The sequence below is a fragment of the Helianthus annuus genome, chromosome 15 (assembly GCF_002127325.2).
Source record: "Helianthus annuus cultivar XRQ/B chromosome 15, HanXRQr2.0-SUNRISE, whole genome shotgun sequence".
Lineage (NCBI taxonomy): Eukaryota > Viridiplantae > Streptophyta > Magnoliopsida > Asterales > Asteraceae > Helianthus > Helianthus annuus.
In genome coordinates this window covers 14,693,735-14,717,819 of record NC_035447.2, presented here as the reverse complement: position 1 = coordinate 14,717,819, position 24,085 = coordinate 14,693,735, and the positions used below count along the sequence as shown (strand labels likewise).

Sequence of the window (24,085 nt, the reverse complement as noted above, 5' to 3'; positions counted from 1 at the left end):
TTAGTCATGATTATTCATTCCTACCTGATGAAGATGAGCTAACAAAGTTTATGTCAACAGCACCAAGTAGTTCCACAGCAAGTCGAGGTGATGAGTCTGAGAGAGGTGATGCTAAGAAGGATAATAATAGCAAACCAGCTTTGAAAAAGAACACTTCACAACCTAAGAATAAAAATTCGACTTTTGCTAAAAAGATAAATTTTGTTCAAGGAAGTGACATGAAAAATGAGACAGCTGTTATTGAAAATGAATCGAACGTAGAGTTTGCTAAAAATAAAAACAAAGAAAATTCTGAAATTAAGCAAACTGAACCAGATTCTTCTAAAGCATCATCATCAAAGCCTGAATCTAGTTCAAAGGCTTCAGATAAGAAGTCTTCGAAAAGGATGTCGTGCTTCAAATGTCACACCAAAGGACATGTAGCTAGCTGCTGTCCTAACAAAAATAATGAAGCACAAGTGAATGAGAGGAAGAGAGAGAAGTCACCAGAGAAAAGTGGTGATAAGCAGGAGAGAGAGTCCAACTCTCCAAAGAAATCTGCTCCTAAGCAACCACAAAAAGTTGCTGTTGGTGTAGATAAGGCTGGAACAGGAACTCCACAAGTTCCACGTTTTCAAAGAAATCAACAAAGATTTCAGCCTAGATCTCCACCAGGCAGATATCAGAGACCTAGAAGCAGTTCACCTAGAATGAACAATTTTAATTCAAATAATTTCAGAGGTCAAAGTCAATATCAAAATCGATACCAAAATTATGGTGGTCGAAATTTTTATAACAATGGCTTTAGAAATTATAACAATCAAGCTTCTTGGAATCAAAATTCAAGGTTTCAAAATCAAAATTTCCAAAGGTCAAATTGTCCAAATGTACATAGGAACCCTCAGGACCAAAGACCTAGTGGAAATCAAAATCAAATTCAATCAACAGGTTTGAGATCCAAGACTCCAGTTAGGAGTAATGGATATTGGATGGATGTTCCGGTGGTTGGTGAATTTGGACGACCCAAGACCATTAAGGCTTGGGTCCCCCAATCTAACTAATTTCTTAAGTTAGTGTGTGCAGGAGCTGCTAAGGAGGAGTATCAACTTATGTTGATATTGGCTGCTTCAGGCACATGAAGGGGGGTATGAGATTGTTGATTCATATATATTAAATGATTTAATTTGTGGTTCAAAGTGTTGAGTCGACACAGAAGATAACCTGGCAGATCTTTATACTAAAGCATTTGACAGGGCTCGCTTTGAACACTTAGTCGAACTCAATGGGATGAAATAACTGGTTTTTCATAAGAATTTCTGTAAATAGTTTACTGCTTTTCTTAAAAATCAAAAACACAAAAAAAATTGAAAAATCAAAAACATAAAAAAATAGAAAATCAAAAATGAGTTATCACTGTGTGCAAAAGAAGAAATGATAGTACATGAGCAAGTTAGACTGTCGCACTAAAATTGAAACAAAATTGCTTAAGTGTGATAGCAGCTTCATCATATGATGTACCAGTAGGCAAAAGCATGAAATAATCAACTTACCAATGTGATATAAACTTAAATGAACTGAATATGAGTGGGGAACACATTAGTGGTGTATGGTTTAATAACTTTAATTCTTGCGTTGAAAGATTGCCAAAATCTGAAGTTTTGGGTCTTTATACTGTTATTTCATCTAGGGATATCTTGGATGTCTGTCTGTTAGAACTAAAATTGTACATGACCTCAGGAAAGAAAGTCACTTGGAATTAGCTCATTTCTATTTGAATGTCTGTATGTTTTCCCGATACACACAATTTTGATCTGATTCTGAAATCTTCTCTGAAAAAAGTCGTGTACCTCCTCTGCTGCATCCAGATATATGCTAACCTGGAGGTGCTAGGCAACGACAGCTTCTGCTGCATCCAGATACATGCTGACCTAGCTGTACGTTGTCGCGCTATAGATCTAATACACCCAAAAGAGGCCCTCTAGTGCCCAAAAGAAACCCAAGAAACCTATATCAAACTGAGAAAATCTCATTTGATCTGTATATTATACCATCTCTACTAAAGATCTATTATGTTCTCTTCTCAACCTATTCCCAGTTAAGATTTCAGAAATCTAGATTGGACTTGTGAAATATGTGGTAGGGAAGTTACTTGCATGATAGAGTGTGCTGTTTATATTTCCAGGATTTGATTAGTCTTTCTTTGGGTATTCATTGTTAAGCAATAAAAACATGATAACACATATTATATGCAGATTTAGACACCGTCATGATATCTTAAAGGATGAATTCAGTATACTCACCTACTACGATGAATCTTTGTGCATACCTTGATCGCGGGGGTATATCCTTTTGTGGGACACGCTGGTATTTCAGTAAATAAAATTACCTTAACGTATCATACGGTAATGGTACTTGAAATGTTCATGCATTTTGTTTAAGTGGACGAACATACTGGTAATCGTCTTGGACTGCTTTTCATGAAAAATTAAATAAAGAATTATCTAATTGTGTGAAACAGTTTGCTTGTGCTGATATGATCTTCTTACCAGTGATTCTCACAAAAATAGAGTGTTTATTGTTTTTGTTATTTACATGCTTTCAGAAAAATATAAAAATCCAAAAATAGTGTCTTTTTCTGTTTAAAATTCTTAACGTACGGAAAACTGTTATTCTTGGAGGAATTGTTACTGATAGGTGGAGACGGTGTTAGAAAGTGAGTTCAAAATTTTCAATCAGGCAGGTTCTTCTGTGTTGGACAAAAGTTTTGCGTGTTGGTGATAAAATTGAAAATGCTTAATCTGTGATACAGTTTAACTAATCTCTTGAAAAATAATAATTTATTTAACTTATGTTGAAAAATTCTTATGGTTTCTCGAGATGTTTGTTTTATAGTATACAGATTGAAGCAGTTTGTTGCTGAGAAGTTGCTGTGAAGTGTGAAGATGAGAGTTTGATTGGATGCATGGTAGAACCTCCTTTCTATATTGCAGACCAGATTGAAGAGTTTGAAGATTGTTGTGCAAATGCTGAACTGGAGTTTACTCAAACGATAACGTGTTGAAGATTTGGTGATTGGATGCATCAGCTTAGGGGGAGTCTGTTGCTGACAGAAGCTATTGAAGCTGAAGCTATCCAAAGACCAAAGACAGTGCAAGACTACATGAAGATTGCAAGAAGACTGAAGACAAAGTTTTGACTCAAGACAAAGTTTTTATGAAGCTATTGTCAAGGGGGAGTTTGTTGGTGCATATTTGTGACAACAGCTTAGATTTGGTCTTTGGATATCTTGTAATTAGTTTAACGATAAACAATTAGCGGGTTTAGCTTTGTAATAGTTAGTTGTAATGTTTGGGCTAACTAAACCCAAAGGATTGGGTGATGGGGGGCGAATTGGGCCTGTCCAATTCGCAGCCCAGGAGTCTTTAACCTAGCCCAGTTGTGAACCTTGTGTTATATAAACAAGGTTAGACATTAGGGTTAAGGTTAATCAGCCAAAACAGTTTGAGAGATAGAATTTCGTGAGAGCCATTACTAGCTTGGACGAATTTGGAGTGTGGTTAGGGTTTGATTGATTGTAATCAGAATTGATAGATAATCAATAAAACCCGGTTTGATTGGAATTGCTGTTTCTGTTTTCTACACGTTTTCTGCTTATTCTGATCAAGAGGATTCCGCACTCTTGATTGGAAAGACGATTCTGTGAAGATCCATAACATCAAGGGGACCTACACAACTATCTTAGAAAAATCCTTAATAAATCGTCTATAGTATCCAGCTAAGCCTAGAAAACTTCTAATTTCCATAGCCGTTTGCGGGACCTTCCATTTGGTGATTGCTTCTATTTTAGCAGGATCTACGTGAATTCCTTCGTGATTCACCATGTGACCTAAAAATTGCACTTCTTGCAGCCAGAATTCACACTTCGAGAATTTGGCGTAAAGCTTTTCCTTTCTTAACAAAGTTGAGAGTGCATGCAGGTGCTCGCAATGTTCCTCTTGACTTTTGGAATAAATAAGTATATCGTCGATAAAGACAATTACAAATTTATCCAGATACGGTTTACAGATTCGATTCATCATGTCCATAAATGCTGCTGGAGCATTTGTTAGTCCGAAGGGCATGACTGTAAACTCATAGTGACCATACCTTGTTTTGAAAGCAGTTTTAGGTATGTCTTCCTCTTGTACTTTCAATTGGTGATATCCGGATCGTAAATCTATCTTAGAAAAATACCTAGCGCCTTGGAGTTGATAAAAAAGATCATCAATCCTAGGTAATGGGTATCGATTCTTAATTGTAACCTTATTCAGTTCCCTATAATCAATACACATACGCATCGATCCGTCTTTCTTTTTCACAAACAACACTGGTGCTCCCCAAGGGGATGAACTAGGTTGTATAAACCCTTTGCTTAGTAATTCATCTAATTGTTTCTTTAGTTCTAGCATTTCGGTGGGTGCTAATCGATAAGGTGCCTTGGCTATCGGTGTAGTTCCAGGAATTAGATGAATTCTAAACTCTACTTCTCTATCGGGTGGTAATCTAGGTAATTCTTCCGGAAAGACATCTGGGTATTCCGAGACTACCGGGATGTCCTGAAGTTCCTTATTCTTAGTGTTAATGATTACAGAAATCATATACACCATTTCTTGTTTTCTTGAATAACTGACTAACTTCATTACTGAAATAAATTTCAGTGGCTTTCGAGTTTTATCTCCTGTAATTAAAATTACTTCTCCTGTAGGGGTACAAATTTCTACGGAATTCTTATCACAAAGGATTCGAGCATGGTTGGCTACTAACCAATCCATTCCTAACACCACATCGAATGCAGCTAATTTCATAGGTAACAGGTTTGCAGAGAACTTATGACCTAAAAGTTCTATCTTTCCTTCTTGCAAAACCTTATCTATGTTAACAGAATTCCCATCTGCCGTTTCGACTGTAAAAATCTGCCTAAGGGTGGTTAAGGGTAATTTAAGAGCTTGGCAGAATGAAGTATTGATAAAGCTTTGCTTTGCACCAGAGTCAAATAATACTTTTGCAAACACGTTGTGAACTAAGAACGTACCAGCTATGACGTCAGGAATTAGTTCGGCTTCCTGAGTAGTCAATTGAAAAGCCCTTGCATTCTTCTTGGTAGCTCCGTCGGCTGGCTTGCCTTTGTTGTCTGTTGGTTTAATCAATTTAGGACATTCTGTTTTGAAATGCCCTGCTTCTCCACAGTTAAAGCAGACTATGAATTTCTTTCTCCTACAGTCTTCCTCCTGATGCCCCGGAATTTTGCAAAAATTGCAATATCCCTTGCATTTTCCAAAATGCTTCTTTTTGCAACAATTGCAAAATGGTCCGGTGGAGGATTGTCCAGTCCCCTTTCTTTTGAAGTTGTTACGGTTACCCACACGGAATCCTTGGGTAATCTTTAGAGATACTTCTTTCTTCCGATCTTCCTCTCTTGTGCGTACCAGTTCATCGGTTAAAGTATTAGCTAATTCCACAGCATCGTCAATAGTGCGTGGTCTCGCAGCTTTAACGATGTTACGGATTTTGCCAATTAATCCCCAAATATAACGGGAAATAAGCACCGGTTCTGGCGAAGCCAGGGTTGGTACCACTCTCGCATATTCAAAGAATGTCGAAGTATATCCTCGACAATCTACGCCTACCATACGATGGCTCAGGAACTTATTTGCCATTTGTTCCTTTTCATACTCAGGACAGAATTTTCTTTCTACAAGACTCTTAAATTCTTCCCAGTTCATAGCATAGGCCATCCTTCTTCCTTTTGCTTATAATACCATGTTCCACCATTCTAGCGCCTCTTCTTTGAACAAATTTGACGCATACATAACCTGATCGTCCATGTCACATTTACTTATTGCGATTACTGCTTCGGTTTTCTCTAACCATCGCAGTGTTGCAGTGGCTCCTTCATTACCTGCAAATTCTGCTGGTTTACAAGCAAGAAATTCTTTGTAAGTGCAACCAGGCGTTGCAGCTTTCATTTTCTTAGGAAGTGGGGCCTGCTGTGGATTATTATCGTCATGATTGCCGCCTCCATTTATGTTGTTACTGCCGTTATCTTCCGGAGTACGTTTACTAGGAATGATTTGTTGGGGTTCAGCAGGTTTCTGAGCAGCAGCCATGATTGCCAGAATAGCATTGGCTATCCCTTGAGCAACAATGTTCTCGATATCTTGCCTAGTCATATATTGATTTTCCTGATTCTGCTCAGATTGGTTTACTTCATTAACTGGTTCATTAGCGTTTTCCATCTGGTAATTATTATAAGTGTAAATTATTAATATCAATAGTTGGTATAACAAATGGTTACACATATACACATAAAATGTTACAACATATATATATATATATATATATATATCCAAAATTTGTCGATGTCTCGACTTTCAGTTTTATAGATTATATAAGCATCCATACACACTGTTTATCTTACAACGTTTTATTCCTATTTTACAAGGTTATATTCTAGTTATTACTATTATTATACAAGTACAGTCTCCCGACCCCTCTATTCCTTTGTTAACCGGCATTTTAATAGTGACGTTCCCTCTCGTCGTATTTCCAGGAGATTTGCTCTCCCATTTCCCGAAGTCTATTCCCGGTACCTATCAATTCTTAACCAAACTAACGAAGTTCGGCTAAGTTTTCATTACTCATTGGCGGGTTTAGGATAGGTTCTGGATCAAACTGAGGGAGAAAGGTATAAGGACTATTGATTATGTTTTGAAATTGCCAGTCGTTTGTCCACCACTCTTCCATTTCGCCTAAAGGTCGAGTGTGGATTAAAGGGTCTGGAATAGCCGGTTCCAGATTTACTAGAAGTTGAATTTCGGCCGGATACGGGTAAAGGTTGTTGTTGATAGGGCTAATAACATCACAGTTTGCCAGTAGACGGTCTATTTCTTCTTGAAATGTTATTTCTTCAGTTTGTTTAGAACTCTCTCCAATTTCTATTCCCTTTTGCCTAGAATTTTCCCTGATTTCTATCTCTGCTGACTTAGAACTTTCTCCGTTCTCGATCTCTTTTCCTTTGTTCATAGGATTTTCTATCTTAGGGAGTCTCCTAGTTACTGGTTTCCTTCTGCGCACTTTCCTCCATCCTACATATCTTCTTCTTTTCTTAGACTTTGCTTTTTTCGGAGGTGGAGCTTGAAATTCCAGGGGTTCCTCCACATCAGCAATATAACCAGTAAAGTCGTTGGAGACTTCGATTGGTACTGGGTAGAGGTTGAGATTCTGAAATGCTTCAGATAGCTCACTCATGTTGTTTAGCATATATGCAAAATGCACAAAAATGCTAAGTTAAAATCTTATAAGGAAATTTAAATATTCCGTTTATTGCATTATCGAAAGACTGATTTTACAAAGGATAACGGAAAATTTAGAACACACTAGGATTTATTTATTTATTTACGGAGTAGCGGGGTTCTTGAATAGAAATACTAGATCAGACTTATTGGTAGTTTAAAGGTTTGCATTCTCTGCTACAGTAGCTAACATATAAAGATCTGCCCATTTTTCATCTAATTTGTCTTCCCAAGGTGGATCATTGCCTATTTCCTGGATTTTTGGATTAAACCTCACTTTCTTGAATTGGGGTTTCTGACTTTTGTTAATAATCGAATTTCTTTTCTCTGGGGTAAGAGGATTCTCATATTGTGCTTTACGGACAAAAATCCCTTCTTCTAGATCTACTGGATGGTTTGAGGAAGAGGTTTCTTTTTCTTTGGGTGCAGTATCTAATTTGTGGTAGATAGCAAAAAGTCTTTGTTTACCCATACTGTAACTAACAAATAATCAGTTAATAAAACACATAATCATAAAATGAAAATTAGAAATTTTAAGTATTTCCCCAAATACTTTAATAGGGTTAAATTAGTGGTAAGCTTAAATTAGTAGTAAGCTTAAATTGGTAGAAAGCTTAAATCAGTGGCTCTGATACCACTTTTTCCTGTCGCGGCCCTAGCCTCGGTTTAACCTAGTCCAGAGCCGCGAGACCGGAATCCCGTGGTATTTAATTTAGGTGACAGCGGAAGTCTTTAATACAGGATCTTTTAATATTAAAAATGCCCGTTACACAATTTAGGGATAAAACCCGTAAGTTACATTAACATGATTTCACTGGGAAATCTTTATTTCTCAAAACATGTTTATCTTATTTATTTATATTCAGCCACTCTTTTAAGCTTGTAGTGCTTCACATCATTTTTCCTGGTTTACAACAGATCACCTGAAACTTGTTGAAAAAAAGTTTTGTCAGCGAGGAAATACTGAGTGAATCATTCATTTTGATAAAATGACACTTAGTTATAAATTACAGCATAAGAGCGATTACAATGGTTTCTATCTTATTGTTATATGGCACCGTGTCACCTCCTGGTGACGGTGGTCATACCACTATTGGGTCCTGTCACCCAATTAGTGATGATTATCACTGTTAGGGCTTATATGCCTAACCTGTGTTAGGGCTTATTAGCCTAACCCTGTGAGAAAATTAGTAATGTGCACAATACCCCACTAGCCATTGATTAAGATAACCACGACTTAATCCCTGTAATTATAACCTTTTGAAAATAATTTGAGGTATTGTAAAACAGTTGATAAAAAGAGAATGACTCACATTGTAGATTTAACGAGCAGTGTATAAGCCTACTGATTAGCCTTGTTTAACCTAATTTAAATAACAATGCACACAAACTGGGTTAGTAACTAATACAGCAGTTACGACAATTCACGAGATTAAACCCTCATAACTAATGACAAAGTGCGATACTTAAACATCCAGCGGATTCACAACGAATGACAGAGTATAGCCCGAATTTGGACAACACTCAAACATTCAAGTCGAAATCACGACGAATGACAAAATATAACCCTAATGTGGGTAGCACTTAAACATCTGTTGGATAGTTTCAATCGATCGGACGTTGAATCGTAATAGTGATCGAGTTATTACCCTGTTTTGCGGCAGCGATTCGTGAATCGTGTGTGTTTGTAGGACTGTTTCTGCTATAACTCAACGTATAATTTGAATTGGGACGTCGAACTAACACCTGAATTCAAGTGCCAACCCCCCTATTTATACTGAAAAATTGACTCCCTCGCGTGTCGCGACAGGGAGACTTGTCTCCTTCGCGTGTCGCGACGGGTAACATTTTTAGGGTAGGGTAGGTTCGTGTCCAGGTAGCTCAGCTGAGTTGGTTTCGCATGAAAATTCAAGTTACACGTTAAACTGTTAGGATATTACCAACTAGGGTTTACCCCCCTGAGTTTTAGGGGCCCTGATCCTGATTCCGATTGTTCTGAAAATTTTAGGGTTAATGCAGAATTACTTGGGTTTCTCAATTAGGGTTTCCTTGATAGACAATTAACATACTAAATATAATTTTTAGTGAGAGTTGTTACACTTATGAATAAAAGACAGATACATAAAATTTATCTCTATATAGAATAATTACAAAATTAAAGTTTGTGTCTCACATGGTTATAAAAATCTCGACTAGCATCCGATTAGTCGCCGATTAATCATTGGTCGAAGGTTTATCGAGTAATTTTCCTCTAGTCGGCCAATTAATCGTTGGACGATCAACGACGACCCTAGGCAGTCCTAATTGGCGGTTTTGGACAAATTCCGGCCAGTTACCAGCTATATTCTGGCCATTTTCCGGTCAAACCTTGTAAATCTCGATGATTAATCTTGTCTAGTTAAAAAATGAGCCGATGAGGGGTTGAAACTTGTCTTGCTAAATAAGTTACACATAAAAATGTGTGCGGGATATATAAAACTGAAGATTACATTTAAAAATCCCAATTCGATTAGTCCTGATTAATCGCTAGTCCGTACCCCATCAACCGACTGGTATCTAGTGATCAATTTGGTTAAAACATATAGCAAATTTTGGTTCATTTTACTTAATCAATTTAGTTAAATAATTTCATGGGCATTTTAATTAGTTTGTCTTAAGTAGGGCTGAGCAGTATACGGTTCAGAACCGGGGAACCGAACCGGAACCGCTAGATCCAAATCGTATTTTTGTATATAGGGTCTGGTTCCGGTTCTTAAATTTGGGTAAAAACGGTTCCCGGTTCGGTTCTGGTTGAAACCACGGTTCCGGTTAAAGAACCGCTAGAACCAATTGGGATTATAAATATTTAAAACCCTATTTTATTAATGGGCTTTTCAATATCATACGACCATCCTAATTCTTATTCCCTCCTCTTATATTCATTCCACGATCTCATCTTTCATCTTTTAATTCTTCTTCATCTCTAAACCCTAACCCTAATTGCTATCATACAAGTTCATCTCCATCAACACCCTGCAAATACAGGTACGCTATTCTACATGACCATTTTTTATGATTGCATATATTTTCTTTCTAGATGTTTGCTTTCTGATACATATAGTTTTCTGTATGTGAAAATAAAAAATTGAACAAAAATAATCAAATCAATGTTGATCAAATTGTAAATGTGTATATAAATAGTGTATCGCTTGGTAAATAGAGTAGATGCATTACTGATCAATCTATTCATGTGAACGAAATACAGTAGATGCATTATTCGTTTATTTTTTTTAATTGCTAACACTTGGTTTCATTTAGATGTTTATGAGAAGATTGAGAGGATGAAGATCGAATGAAGTTTGAAGATGTTTGTTTTAATTGTTAACACGGTGGTTGTGATAGTTTTATTTAGAGTGTGTTTTATGGCTTGAAATTTTTTATTGTTGCTTTGCTACTTTTATTTTGGTTGGTTTGAACTTTGAATGTTGCAGCTCTTAGTTAGTGTTTTAAATGGTTTGATTCGTTTTTATTGAATTGTTAATTTTACGATTTAATTGTCAACCGGTTCCCGCGAGAACCGTTTACACGAGAACCATTTAACAGGTTCGGAACCGAACCGGAACCGTTATAATACGGTTCGGTTCCAGTTTCTAGATTTAGCAACTAACGGTTCCGGTTCGGTTCCGGTACAGTTCGGTTCAGTCCGGTTCTGAACCGTTGCACAGCCCTAGTCTTAAGGGGCTTTAGGGTTTTTATTTTGATTTTTTTAAAAGATAGGTTTAAAAGAGTAAATTTACATTGACTCAAATGAAAAAATTTGCCTTCGTTAAGCTTAGGGAACCATAATTGAAAGCAAACAATGCCTGACTGTATCCATAAAAATCATTACTATGATCAAACCCGTAATTCTACCAAACCATATATACCAAAAGTTAATTTACTATAGAAAATAGAAAAATAGACATTTTCTATTTTTATTTTATATTATTTTTACATTTTCGTTATATAATATGCATTACTTTAGTCAAAATAGATTATTTGTTTAGCTTTTTGTACATAACCAAATTATGTTAATAATGTTAATAATATTTGTTTACTTTACATCTACAAATAAGATGATCTATTTTACTTTGACTATGTACTTAAAAATAATAGATAAATTATTCAGATATTAGTTTTTCTAGTAAAAGCCTTTATTCAAATCTATTTGAATATATAGTAGATAAATTATTCAGATATTAGTTTTTCTAGTAAAGGCCTTTATTCAAATCTATTTTGAATATTACTATACATGTTTTCAAATGGAAACTTTTTGGATTTTCTTGTCATGAAGCCTTTTACGAAAACAAGTGACATCTTTTGTCTAATAACCTCAAATTTCACCATTTGAACGATAGTATTCTCAATTTACGAATTGTATCATGCCATTCATAACTTTCAACTTATTTACACTCTAAAACTAACTGAACCCTAACCCTGTTAGCTGACATCATATGGCACGTCTTAAAAAAGGCCAAATCAGATGCCTCATCACTAAACAACTGTCACATCAGTAAAAAAAAAAAAATTGAGTTAGTGTTCAGTTAGCTTGAGAGTGTCAAAGAAAAACAAGTTGAAAGTTGGGAAACACGTGATATAATTCGTAAGTTAAGAGTGCTATCGGCCAACTGATGAACGTTAGGGTTATTTAAATCCTATATTCCTATTTTTTATTTTCTTTATAATTTAACAAAATGTAACATCTTGTATTGAGAGAATGAAGCAGTATACATGTTTTGTGTTAAATTGACCTGGTAATAATTGTTTTACGCTATTACTATTCTCACACCCCTAAAATTTTACTTTCACATCCCCTATATGTATATGGCCCCATATAGAGTTATACGGACCGTATAACTGATTGTTGCACACAAAAAAATGTTAGAGAATGTTTTTTTTTTGTCTCCATGTATACGGAACGTATATCATTATACGACCCGTATAACATTAAAACATTATATGACCCGTATACAATGTTATACGACACATATAATGTTATACGACCCAAACTCATATAATGTATGCAACCTGTATAATGTTAAACGACCCATGTCGAATGTTATACGTCCTAATATTTTCTCCATCTATACGAGCTGTATGACAAATATTATACAACTCAATATTTGTTATGTCAGATTATTTTATACGAACCATATAACATTATACGGTCCGTACACAGGGTATGAAATTAAGATTTTAGGATGTCTCTTTATTAGAATCCTTATTTTATAATCCAACTTAATATTTTCAATTTTCATTAGCTTTAACTTTTTAAAAAAGTATCAAATAGTTAACCAAAGCTTATTACTTTGTACTATTATAGATTTATTGTTATGATGGTATCATTTGTAATGATGATGGTATCACTTGTAGATTATTTTTAGCAATGATCTCATCCTTGCATGTGTAGGAACCTTGATGCTTATAAGAACCTCATCACCACCACTTGATCTCCAACCATTACACAAAGAGAGCAAAAATGGCTCCCAAAACTCTCATCTTCTTTGCTCTCTTCTCCCTCTTAGCCATTGTTGCACTTGCAGACACTGAGTCAACCCAGTCTGACTCAGGTCTCATGCTCAACTTCTACAAAGACACATGCCCACAAGCTGAAGATATCATCAGAGAACAAGTTGGGCTTCTTTACAAACGCCACAAGAACACTGCTTTCTCTTGGCTCAGAAACATCTTCCATGATTGTGCTGTTGAGGTACAACTCTTACCACTGCGGATCTAGAAAATCCTTATAGACGCAACGTTTAAAAAAAAAGTAACAAAATCGAAAAAACGTCAATTTTTTTTTTCCAAAATTTACACTAACGTCGGAGCGTCAAGGTTACTCCACAATATACTACATAACTTTTTTTATATTTCGTTACCAGTGACGAAACCAGAACTTTTTAGTCAGACGTGTTTTTTTTATAAAAAAGTATATTTTGTTATATGAAAATCTAACAAATTTTATGGACACAGTCATGTGATGCTTCACTGCTTCTGGACTCAACAAGGAGGTCACTCTCTGAGAAAGAGACAGACAGGAGCTTTGGGCTTAGAAATTTCAGGTATCTTGAAACCATCAAGGAAGCTTTGGAGAGGGAGTGCCCAGGAGTTGTATCTTGTGCAGATATACTTGTACTCTCTGGAAGGGATGGAATTGTTGCGGTAAATTCTGTTTTTTATTCTTTTCTGGAATCACAAGAAAAAAAAAAGTTAGAAAAAGGCAAATAAGACCGTCGGTTAAAACACTAAAGCGTGGGCTAAATTTTAGAGAGAGAAAAAACTAAAAAGTAAAATAGGGATCACGAAAAATTAATCAAAATAATACATGTGTAAAGTAGGGATGAGCATATGCCACCGAATACCGATCCCATACCGATCCCGTACCAATCCCGATCCTGATCGGTATCCCGATCGGTATCCACTTTTTGGCGTTTTCGGTATCGGTACGGTACGGTATCGGTATTATACCGATACCGACCCTCAAAATACGGTATAATACCGATACCGTACCGTATCGATACCTAACCGACATGTTTCGGTATCGGTATCGGTACCTAGTTTGGGTGAAATTCGGGATCGGTATTAGGCGGTATCGGTATCGGTTCGGTATCGGATACCGATATGCTCATCCCTAGTGTAAAGAGCTTGCCAAATTTAGTTGGCGGCAAAAATTTAGCCTACACTTTTTTAGCCGCAGGCTAAATTTTAGTTTTCAAAAAAAGCGTAGGAGCCTTAGCTGACACTTTTTTTAAACGAATACAAAGAGAATACATGTAAAGCGTGAGCTAAATTTTAATTGTTTTAGCCGGCACTTTATTTATTTTGTTAAGAACTAAGTCAATATTCATTTCGGTAAGTTTTTTGTCTAACATGTTGATTTGTACTGTTTTTTTTTTTTTTTTTTTTTTATGTGGTAACTTTCTGCATGCATTACTTGGCTGTACACTTGTCAGTTTTCTTTGCAAGTAATCTTTCTTGTCGGTGTTTTACTATTTTTGGATATCCCTAAAGGAAATCTTGAAGTGATATCCACTCAACATTTTGTGTCACTAATTAGTTATAACTTTGTTTAGTCCATCTCTTCAAGAAGTCTTGATTAGGATAATACTCTTATGATTATGATTATGATTATGTTTATGATTATGAACATGATCATATTTTTTTTTTGAACGGCGAAAACTTCTATATACATATATATGTTATATGTATGTTATGTTTTAGTTAGTTGTACTTTCGTTGGTCATCTCATCATAAAATCTTGATTTGGATTCTCCTATGAATAGCATATGTTATGCATGAGTTGGTCAAGCGTACTCTCTATGTAACTGTTATTGCAATAATTGAAGTTGTGAAGAAAAAGAAAATCAAATAGAGTGACAGTTTGCAATAATTGAAGTTGTGAAGAAACAGAAAATCAAAGAGAGCGACAATTAAATCAATCCAAATAAATAATTATGCAAATGCTTGTAATTTAAGCAATAAAGTATAGTTTTTTTTTTTTTTTTGTCCATTTCGGCTCTAAAAACTTGTCTTGTCTAGTGGCATACGCACAAATGATTTGTGTATTCTTTTTAGTTTTCTTCTTTAATTGATACATGCATCATTCATTCATTAATATATTATACTATTAACGTCAAACTAAATTTTTTCTTTAAACATTTAATTTGTAAAAGGGTAAAATAGTAATAATCCATGCAACTTTTATCGTACAAATCACATTTATTAGTTGTACTTGGTGATCCATTACTTCTTGTACTTCTAGTTAGTGTGCTACCCTGTAAGCAAACGAACTCAGCAAGTGCGCTTGATGGCAATCGAACTCCGTAAAAGTATGGTGAAACAATTTATGGAGTTCGATTGCCACCAAATTCGCTTACAAGGTAGCGACATGACTAGAAGTACAAGTCTCGTTCCTAAACAAACCTACTTCTACACACAAAAAAAAAGTCAGATTTTTTGATTTTTTTTAGCTGGTTGTACACACACTAGCAATATTGATGTGTAATATGTGTTCTTGATTTTGATATATGACAGCTTGGTGGGCCATACATACCTCTAAAAACAGGGAGAAGGGATGGTAGGAAGAGTAGAGCAGAGATTTTGGAGCAATATCTTCCAGATCATAATGAGAGCATGTCTGTGGTTCTTGAAAGGTTCAAGAACATGGGCATTGACACCCCTGGAGTTGTTGCTTTACTAGGTATGTATCATCATCATACATCATATAGAGCAGGGGCGGAGGTAGTGTACAAGCAGGGGTAGCACAGGCTACCCCTCAACTTCATCTACATAGTTTATTTATTTATTTTATTTTTCTAGTTTTATAGAAAAGATTCACCTGATCTCAAAAAAAATTGGGATACCCTTGAATTTTTTTATTTATGATTAGAGGCAAGCTAGTACCCAGAGTTGGTTTTCTATATATGTGTGCATCGTATTGTATGACGTGTGCACACATGTAGAGGTAGGTAGCTTTTGTATGTGTTGCCCACGTCTAGTCATTGAGACTCATGGGCACACATGTATATGCATGATGCATATTGCATGATGCATATTGCATGATGCATATCCCATCAAAAAGTATGTATTTTTTTATAACATAACGGCGGTTTTCTTGTAACAGGTTCTCACAGTGTGGGTAGGACACATTGCGTGAAGCTCGTGCACCGTCTATATCCCGCGGTGGACCCGGTTCTTGACCCAGGTCATGTTGAGCACATGCTCCACAAGTGCCCGGACGCAATCCCAGACCCGAAGGCCGTTCAATACGTGAGAAATGACCGTGGTACCCCTATGAAACTCGACAACAATTACTACCGAAACATATTGGACAACAAGGGTTTGTTGATTGTGGACCACCAATTGGCAAATGACAAGAGAACTAAACCATTTGTGAAGAAAATGGCAAAGAGCCAAGATTATTTCTTTAAGCATTTTGGAAGAGCCGTTACCATTCTGACTGAGAACAATCCACTCACTGGCACTCAAGGTGAAATCAGAAAACAATGCAATGTTGCAAACAAACACCATTGAAGAAATGAAAAAGCTGTTTTAGTTTGTGCTTTGGTAATGATGGTGTTAGTGATGATGATGATGATGTGGAGAATAAGAAGATGATGATGATGGTGTGAGCATGCATCATGATGGCTTCCAATGTCTAAGATGGATGTAGGACATGTTTTTCTTAATAGTTTTATTATATGTTTCTTTAAGGAAAGTGAATGAATGTAAATTATGGGTGGATGGATGATGGTGGAGTATGAGTATGACTATGTATGATGCATGCATGAGATGGTTGTTGAATAGCTCAGCAATTAATCAAACGCTATCTGTGTTTATGTGTTTATGATGATGCCTACTTGTGATGATAATGAATTGTTCTACTTCAGGGCCATATAGAGGGTGATAGTAACATGACTAAACAAAAAAAAAGTAACATGACTAAACAAATAGATGCTAATCTCAAAGATAAGATTATCTTGCACAAGGGTAATAATGTCATTGTCCGTTGGCATATTTTATATATCTAAAAAATATTCTAATAACCTCGAATAATAAACGGCATTTCCTTTTTCTTGGGGGATTTTTTATTACTTACCGTTAGTAACCATTATAAAAGACCAGACTATTCGGAGTGGGTGCTCCATTCACGGCGTGGAACCCCCCCCCCCCCCCCAATCGGTGTGAAGAATGTGGCATGGGTTGAACAATGTGGTGTGGAGGCTTCCAACGGTCGAACTTTTTTCGACATGGTCAGTATTGTGTTAGTAGACTTACTTGAAGACGAAGCCCAAAGCTCGATTATGTAAACACGTAGAACCCCCCCCCCCCCCCCCGAATAGAAACCGTGAGGCAGAACACAATAAGTTGGTACGTGACTACTTTGCACCTGATGCCATTTATAAATAATGAGCAGCCCATCATTCAACCCGATAGCTAGCGAGGTGTCGTGGTTTAGATTGCCCTATGATGCTAGAGGTAAAAAAATGATTAACTTGTTTACAAAACATCACCGCCAACCTTCGTCAATTGGCTTACGACACTACACCTGCCTTGTTTGACGATTAATTAAGTATATCTGAGAGGAGTGGTCGGGATTGTGTTTGCAAATGTAGTAAGGTTGTGATGGAGTATGGTATTAGACCCAACCCGAATGACCAGGCATATCCGTTACTTATCGCCTTTTATTATAATATTTATTATTATTGCGTACTAACCCGCGAAGCCTAGCGCGTTGTAGTTTACACTACACTAGGTTGTGGGCTTGTAGAGATAACCCCTAACTGGGCCTGGCCCATTGAGGTTAGGGGAGGCCTATATCTCCTATATAAAGAGGTGTTCACCTCATTATTAGGGCAGAAGATATGGAGCCGCCACACTTTTGTAGCTGGAAATAGGAGATTCTTCTCCTACCGACAATCTCTACATCCCCACTTTTCTCTCTTCTCCATGGCAGATCTAGGTTCAAGAGGAAGAACAAGGTGTGATTCTCCATCCTGTAAGAGAAAGCGGTTCGAATCCCTCTTCAGGTGAATCCGTGTTTCAACAGGTTGTCATCAAAGTTTATGGGCAAAACTATTTACGCCAAGCAACGTGCAACAATTGAAGAAAAGGCATTTAGAAGTCCACGGCTTCCCCGTCATGCTTGGTAGCCTTGATTGTATGTATTGGTCATGAAGAAATTGCCCAACTACATAGCGGTCAGTATATACGATATGGTCCTAACTCTTCATCAGTGATGCTTGAGGTGGTGGCATCACACGATCTATATACGAGATGATCCCAACTCTCTATCAGTGATGCTTGAGGTGGTGGCATCACACGATCTATGGATATGGCATGCTAATTTTGGAATGAAAGGTTCAAATAATAACATAAACGTATTAAATCAGTCACCATTCTTTAACGGCATGATAAACGAAGTAGCACCCATCACCTCATTTTAGGTAAGAGGGTCACAATACAAGTTTGGTCCCTTCCTAACCAAGGGTATATATCCTTACTATAAAGTGTTTGTAAAATCTTTTACGTACCCACAAGATGAAAAAAGGCGATGGTCTTCAGCATCACAAGAAGCTGCTAGAAAGGACATTACGCGAGCGTTTGCATATAGTTGCAAACCTGGCATGGGACTAGAGAAAATATAGCATCTCATGTACGCTTGCATCATAGTACATAACATGATGGTAGAGGACGAAGGCCGCATGATTAGTGAATTAAACGAAAACAAACTTGAAGCAACTATTGGTTTAGAAGAAGTTAGTGACGAAGAAAACGTGAAAATAATTAGCAAATACGTAACCACAAAACACATAATAATCTTCAGGCGGATTTGGTTGAACATTTCGCCATATTTTGCTGCAACCACTAGTTTTTAATTATTAGTATTTTTTTATTTATTACTATAATTTTAGTTATTAATGTATTTATTATTTTTACTAATATTCTTATTTGTTAAAGCGTAAAAATATTTAAAAGACAAAAATGATGTGATAGTAAAAGTGGCGGTGGAAAGTAATTATACACTATAAATATACCATAGAATTCAATAAAACCATATAGGGGTGTTCAGAATTCGTTTCGAATTCGAAAAATTCGAAATTCGTTTAAATTCGATTCGATTATCAAGAATTCGTTTCGATTAAAAGACTTCGAATTCGAATTCGATTCAATTCGAGTCAAGTTAATCGAATACGAATCGAATACGAATTTATAATTTCAAATTCGATTTGATTCGAAATTCGAATAAAATTTATACATTTTTATTTAATATTTTTATATATAATGCATATATAACTGTTATTAAGCTATACTATAAATTATTTTCAATTTTTTTCCAAAAAATTATCCATTTCCAAACTCACTACATGGCCCGTAACTAAAACCTAAGTAACAAATCTATCAATAGATTTATAACCCTAAAAATATTAACTTCTAATGTGGAGTGGTTATTCTCGACTTCTTGTTTTGAATTTAGACTTATAGTATTTTATTTGGAACTTTTTAATGTGATATCGTGTTTTATGGCTGCTTTAAAATTTATGTTTCATTTTGATAGTTTTTTACATGTTTTTAAAGAATCTGAATTAAATCGAATTTATTCGAATTCGATTTGAATTCGAATTTTTAATCGAATATGAATTGAGTTTTTTATTCGAATACGAATTCGAATCGAATTCAATAAGTTTTAATCGAATACGAATTCAAGGGAAAATAAAAATTATTCGAATAATTCGATTCGAATAATTCGATTCGCCCGATTCGAATAATTCGAATGAACACCCCTAAAACCATGTGCCCGACCTCCCCCTTTTTTTCTCTATCCAAAATCACCCCACTCCAATCGTTTCATAGATTGTAATGGAATTGGAATGGGAATTCGCGCAGGAATTGAAATTTGATTTGTAATTTAGGTGTGTTTATTTTTTAAAATTGAATGAAATTTGGATGAAATTGGAATATAAATACCTTTCCTTGTGTTGTTGTTTAATTTCAGTTCATATCTTGTTGAAACCAACAAAATAAGGAGTGAAATCAATATTTCAATTCCATCAAGATTCCATTCCATTCTGTGAAACAAACACTAGCTAAGTGTATTTTAACACTTTTAATTATACCGTAGAATTCAATAACTACTTTTAAATGTGTAGCACAATTATTAGTGCATATAAAGCTAAAACATTCCAAAGTGATCAAGATGATCAAGTCGACAGATGAAGAATTATTGGTTAACGTAATTGATGTTAACCAATTATTGCATGTAAACATCATTCATCTTAATAGAAGCTTGATTAATATTTGGATTCACATTGTTCGTGTTTGACGGTCAATCACCGCAACGAGTTTGACGGATTCCAAACATTAAACTTGTTAATCGAACGAATTAGAACGCCACAAAGACATATAACAACTTAGTAATGTATTTATGGGTTTCTAAATATGCCATACAATTCAATAATTATATTTTAAATGTATAGTACAATTCAATAATTATTTTTAAATGTGTAATCCATTCAATAATTATTTTTAATCGTCAATAAATTTGTGATTGGTTTGATGTTTAATAGACCGATAGGTTGTAAGTCTTTCTGTAACCCATATAATATATAAGGCTATGTGTTGTAGAAATGTGGTTTGGGTGCTAAGCCCCGCCACGTGGGCATCTGGGGTGCCCTTGGTTCTCATTCTACATCTTCACAACGTATGCTATCAAGTGTGATATGTGAAAATACCTACTGTTTACGTGTCACGTTATTTCTTTATATATATATATATATATATATAGGTAAAGTGTAGGATACAAATCCTCTAATCGTACATTACATACGCGACAGTAGTGGCCGTACACATGTCCTGATTTGTTTTTCTTTGATAAGGTTAAATCAGACAATTAATTCAATCATTTGAGGGCAAATTCGTCTCTTCATTCAATTAGCGAGAAGTTCGTTACACTAATATCCCGATAATTATCATTCGAATCAGTTTCAAATTTTTCATAATTCTCAAATTGCAGTTTTCGTTCTTCTGCGTTAGGGTTTCATTCAATTGTTTTTTTTCGATGGATCCACAGAGCAGCACTGGACGAACAGATGTTGATTTTGAAGAAACTCGACCGATCGGTGATCATGCTCAATTATCTGCATATTAGAGAGTTTCTATTGAGGATGTTTTAAATTCCGCAACCTGCAAATCCAAATCCAAATCCAATTGCAAGTACAAGTGCTGTAAACGAAGAGACGAATGGTAATTATGTTAATGCTGATCTTTAAATTGTTCGTATACTTGTTTTGTTTAATCGTAGCAATGATTTTGCATTGTTGTAGCTGTTAATAGTTTGAATGTTTCATATATTTTGATATGAAAGCAACATGTATAAGTTCGCATGTCATGAGTTTTTCAATTCGCATGTGATGTTTATTCTGTTACGAATTTTCACATGTTTTGATATAATAAATCGCATGTGTAAAACATATTCATGAAAATCATCATTTTCGCATGTTATGGCTCCTACATTTCGCACGTGTTGTTGTTCTTACATTGAAATTATGCAGTTATTAATATATCTCATATAAGGAGTCTGATAATTCACATGTGGTTTTTTTTTTTTTTTGATTTATGTAGATGAAAGGATTTACACTCCGGAGGTTCAAGCATTAGCTACACCTGTGGTTGGAATGCAATTTACCTCTATTGAACAAGCATATGCGTTTTACAAATCATATACTAAGTTAGCTGGTTTTTCTACTCGGAAGGGTGGTGAAGTACACAATGGTGGTATAACTAAAACTAAGTATTTTGTTTGTTCTAAAGAGGGTCATAAGGCAGTGTGTATTGAAGATCGTTATTCGAAGTTAAAAAAGCCATACAAATCAAGGAACAGGTGGACCATTAGAACTGGATGCAAAGCTCATCTTATGATTTGCACGAAGGATGGTAGATTATATACAGTAAAGAGATTTGCTGATGGCCATAATCATAAGTTTGTATGTCCACATGATGTTCATATGCTGCCAGCTTACAGACAATTGTCAGATGTCCAGGAGGAGATGGTATGGGAACTAGGCACTTTAAACCTTGGGCCTGTCAAAGCTTTCCATATAATGAGGAAATGTTATGGTGGTTTCGAGAACATTGGTGCCACGGTTGATGATTTCAAAAATTTTAGGAATCGAATTAACAGCTATATAGGAGAATATGACGCTGACATGGTGATTAAAAGGATGACCGACAAAAACAGTATTTAGCTGATTATTCGTTTGAATATTCTGTTGATGATGACAAACGGTTAACTGGTTTGTTCTGGGCTGATGGGTTATGCAAGCTTAGCTTTATGGAGTTTGGGGATGTGATATCGTTCGATGCAACTTTCAAGATAAACAGGTAAGTGTTTCAAGACAACCATGTTTTTTATTTATTTTCGCATGTTATATGATTTCCTAAACTTGCAATATCGCATGTGTAGACATTGAAGAGTTGGTGGTGAATATATCGCATGTTATACTGTATATTTTCGCATATGACATCTATCTATTTCGCATGTTTCAGTGTGTATTTCGCATGTGTTTGTTAAGGTACAAGATAGTGTTTGTTCCGTTCACTGGCATTGACAACCACTGTCGAAATGTAACCCTTTGAGCTGGGTTGTTGGCATCGGAGAGCATTGAATCCTATAAATGGCTTCTGATTTCATTCGTAAAGTCATTTGGTCGGCAGCCAAAGGTTGTAGTGACGGACCAAGACCCTGCTATGAAACAGGCTATTGAGGACGTTTTTTCTACCAGCAGACACCGATTGTGCATGTGGCACATAATGAAAAAAGTAGCAGATAAGGTATAGCATGCTATATTGTCTTTCGTTAGCATTTTTTTTATAACATAGATTTTGTTATAGGACATAGGTTTTGTTATAGGCGCTCATAAAAAGCATTTATCGGTATAGGTTGGACACGAGTTGTGCAATAACGATGAGTTTAAAAGGAGGATGTGCGACATTGTATGGACTGATTCCATTGAGCCTGAAGAATTCGAGAGACAGTGGAAGTTGGTGATGATTGAGTTCGGTCTCACTGAAAACAAATGGATTGATGATATGTTTTCGATGAGATACATGTGGATTCCGGCTTTTTACCGGCATGAGCCCATGTCTGGTCTCATGCGAACAACTTCGAGATCAGAGAACAAGAATCATTTTTTTTGCCAGGTGTCAAATTCACAACTCACTCTTGTAGAGTTTATGAATCATTTTGACGGTGCAATGGATGTCCAAAGGTTCAATCATATAAAGAATGATCATATTTCAAGATATACTGAGCCTGCTGATTGGAGTGAAACTACTTTGGAAAAAGATGCTGCTAATATATACACCAGGTCTATATTCTTTGATCAGCAAGTAGAGATTTATGGAACAATTTCCGAACACCAAAATCGAGGGTCCACAGATCAGGATATTGTTGAAAGACTTTAAAGCCCATGGAAATGGTTTATTAGAGGTATTATAGCATATATATTTCAAACATGCGATTTTGAAAACCTATATGCGAATTTCATTTTCAGAACATGATTTTGCAATATGCGATTTTGATATACGCATGCGATTTTAAATTTATACAATTAAATGATTTTTAGACATGCGAAATTGTTAATTTACACGTGCGATTTTAATTTTTAATATATATTTTTTCTTTTGGTTTTCTTAGGTGTGGTTCAAGAATCTTGAAAATGATGTAACTGCACAGTGTAGCTGTTTGCGTTTTGAGCAGTATGGGCTGCTATGTAAACACATCTATTTTCTTTTCAAGACGTTTGGTGTTAAAGAAATACCAAACAAATATGTTATGAAGAGATGGACAAAGGATGTGGTGCCGAATGAATTAAATGTGAAGTACAATTTAAAGGTGAGTGACAAGGATATGCAACAGAAGGCCAAAATGATTGCTCGTGAAATCATCCACACAAGGGAGTATTTGGTTAGCAATTTGATTTCCGACCTTGATCAACTTGTTTTAGTGAGGGATCAAATGATGCAGCTTAAAGAGAGAGTTGATCAGAGTCGTATAACCAAGCAACTTGATCCAAAATATGATCGATTTTCAAAGTTGATTGGTTATCAACAACCAGTAACTAATGCACCTCCTACTGTCCGTGTGCCGGCTGGTATAAGAAACAAAGGTCGTTCCTCGCATAAAAGGATTAAATCCAAGAAGGAACAAATGATCAGCCGCAAAGAAAAAAGGTCAAGGACATATAGTGTCACACCCC

At 35.8% G+C, this 24,085-nt stretch overlaps 1 protein-coding gene across 1 annotated transcript; it reads left to right on the top strand.

Moving 5' to 3' along the window:
* The first annotated feature begins 12,592 nt into the window (after positions 1-12,592).
* LOC110910789 (peroxidase 42) lies at positions 12,593-16,699 on the top strand. Its single transcript, XM_022155381.2, has 4 exons — positions 12,593-13,038; positions 13,302-13,490; positions 15,363-15,528; positions 15,952-16,699. Exons 1-4 carry the CDS (start codon positions 12,808-12,810, stop codon positions 16,359-16,361), a joined length of 996 nt encoding a protein of 331 aa, XP_022011073.1. The 5' UTR covers positions 12,593-12,807; the 3' UTR covers positions 16,362-16,699.
* Positions 16,700-24,085: the final 7,386 nt, after the last annotated feature.

Excerpts from the sequence above, each read along its gene's own strand:
- LOC110910789 (XM_022155381.2), top strand. The coding sequence starts at position 12,808 with ATGGCTCCCAAAACTCTCATCTTCTTTGCTCTCTTCTCCCTCTTAGCC. Across the intron at positions 13,039-13,301 it reads TCCATGATTGTGCTGTTGAG|TCATGTGATGCTTCACTGCT; the intron begins GTACAACTCTTA and ends TTATGGACACAG. Across the intron at positions 15,529-15,951 it reads TGGAGTTGTTGCTTTACTAG|GTTCTCACAGTGTGGGTAGG; the intron begins GTATGTATCATC and ends TTCTTGTAACAG.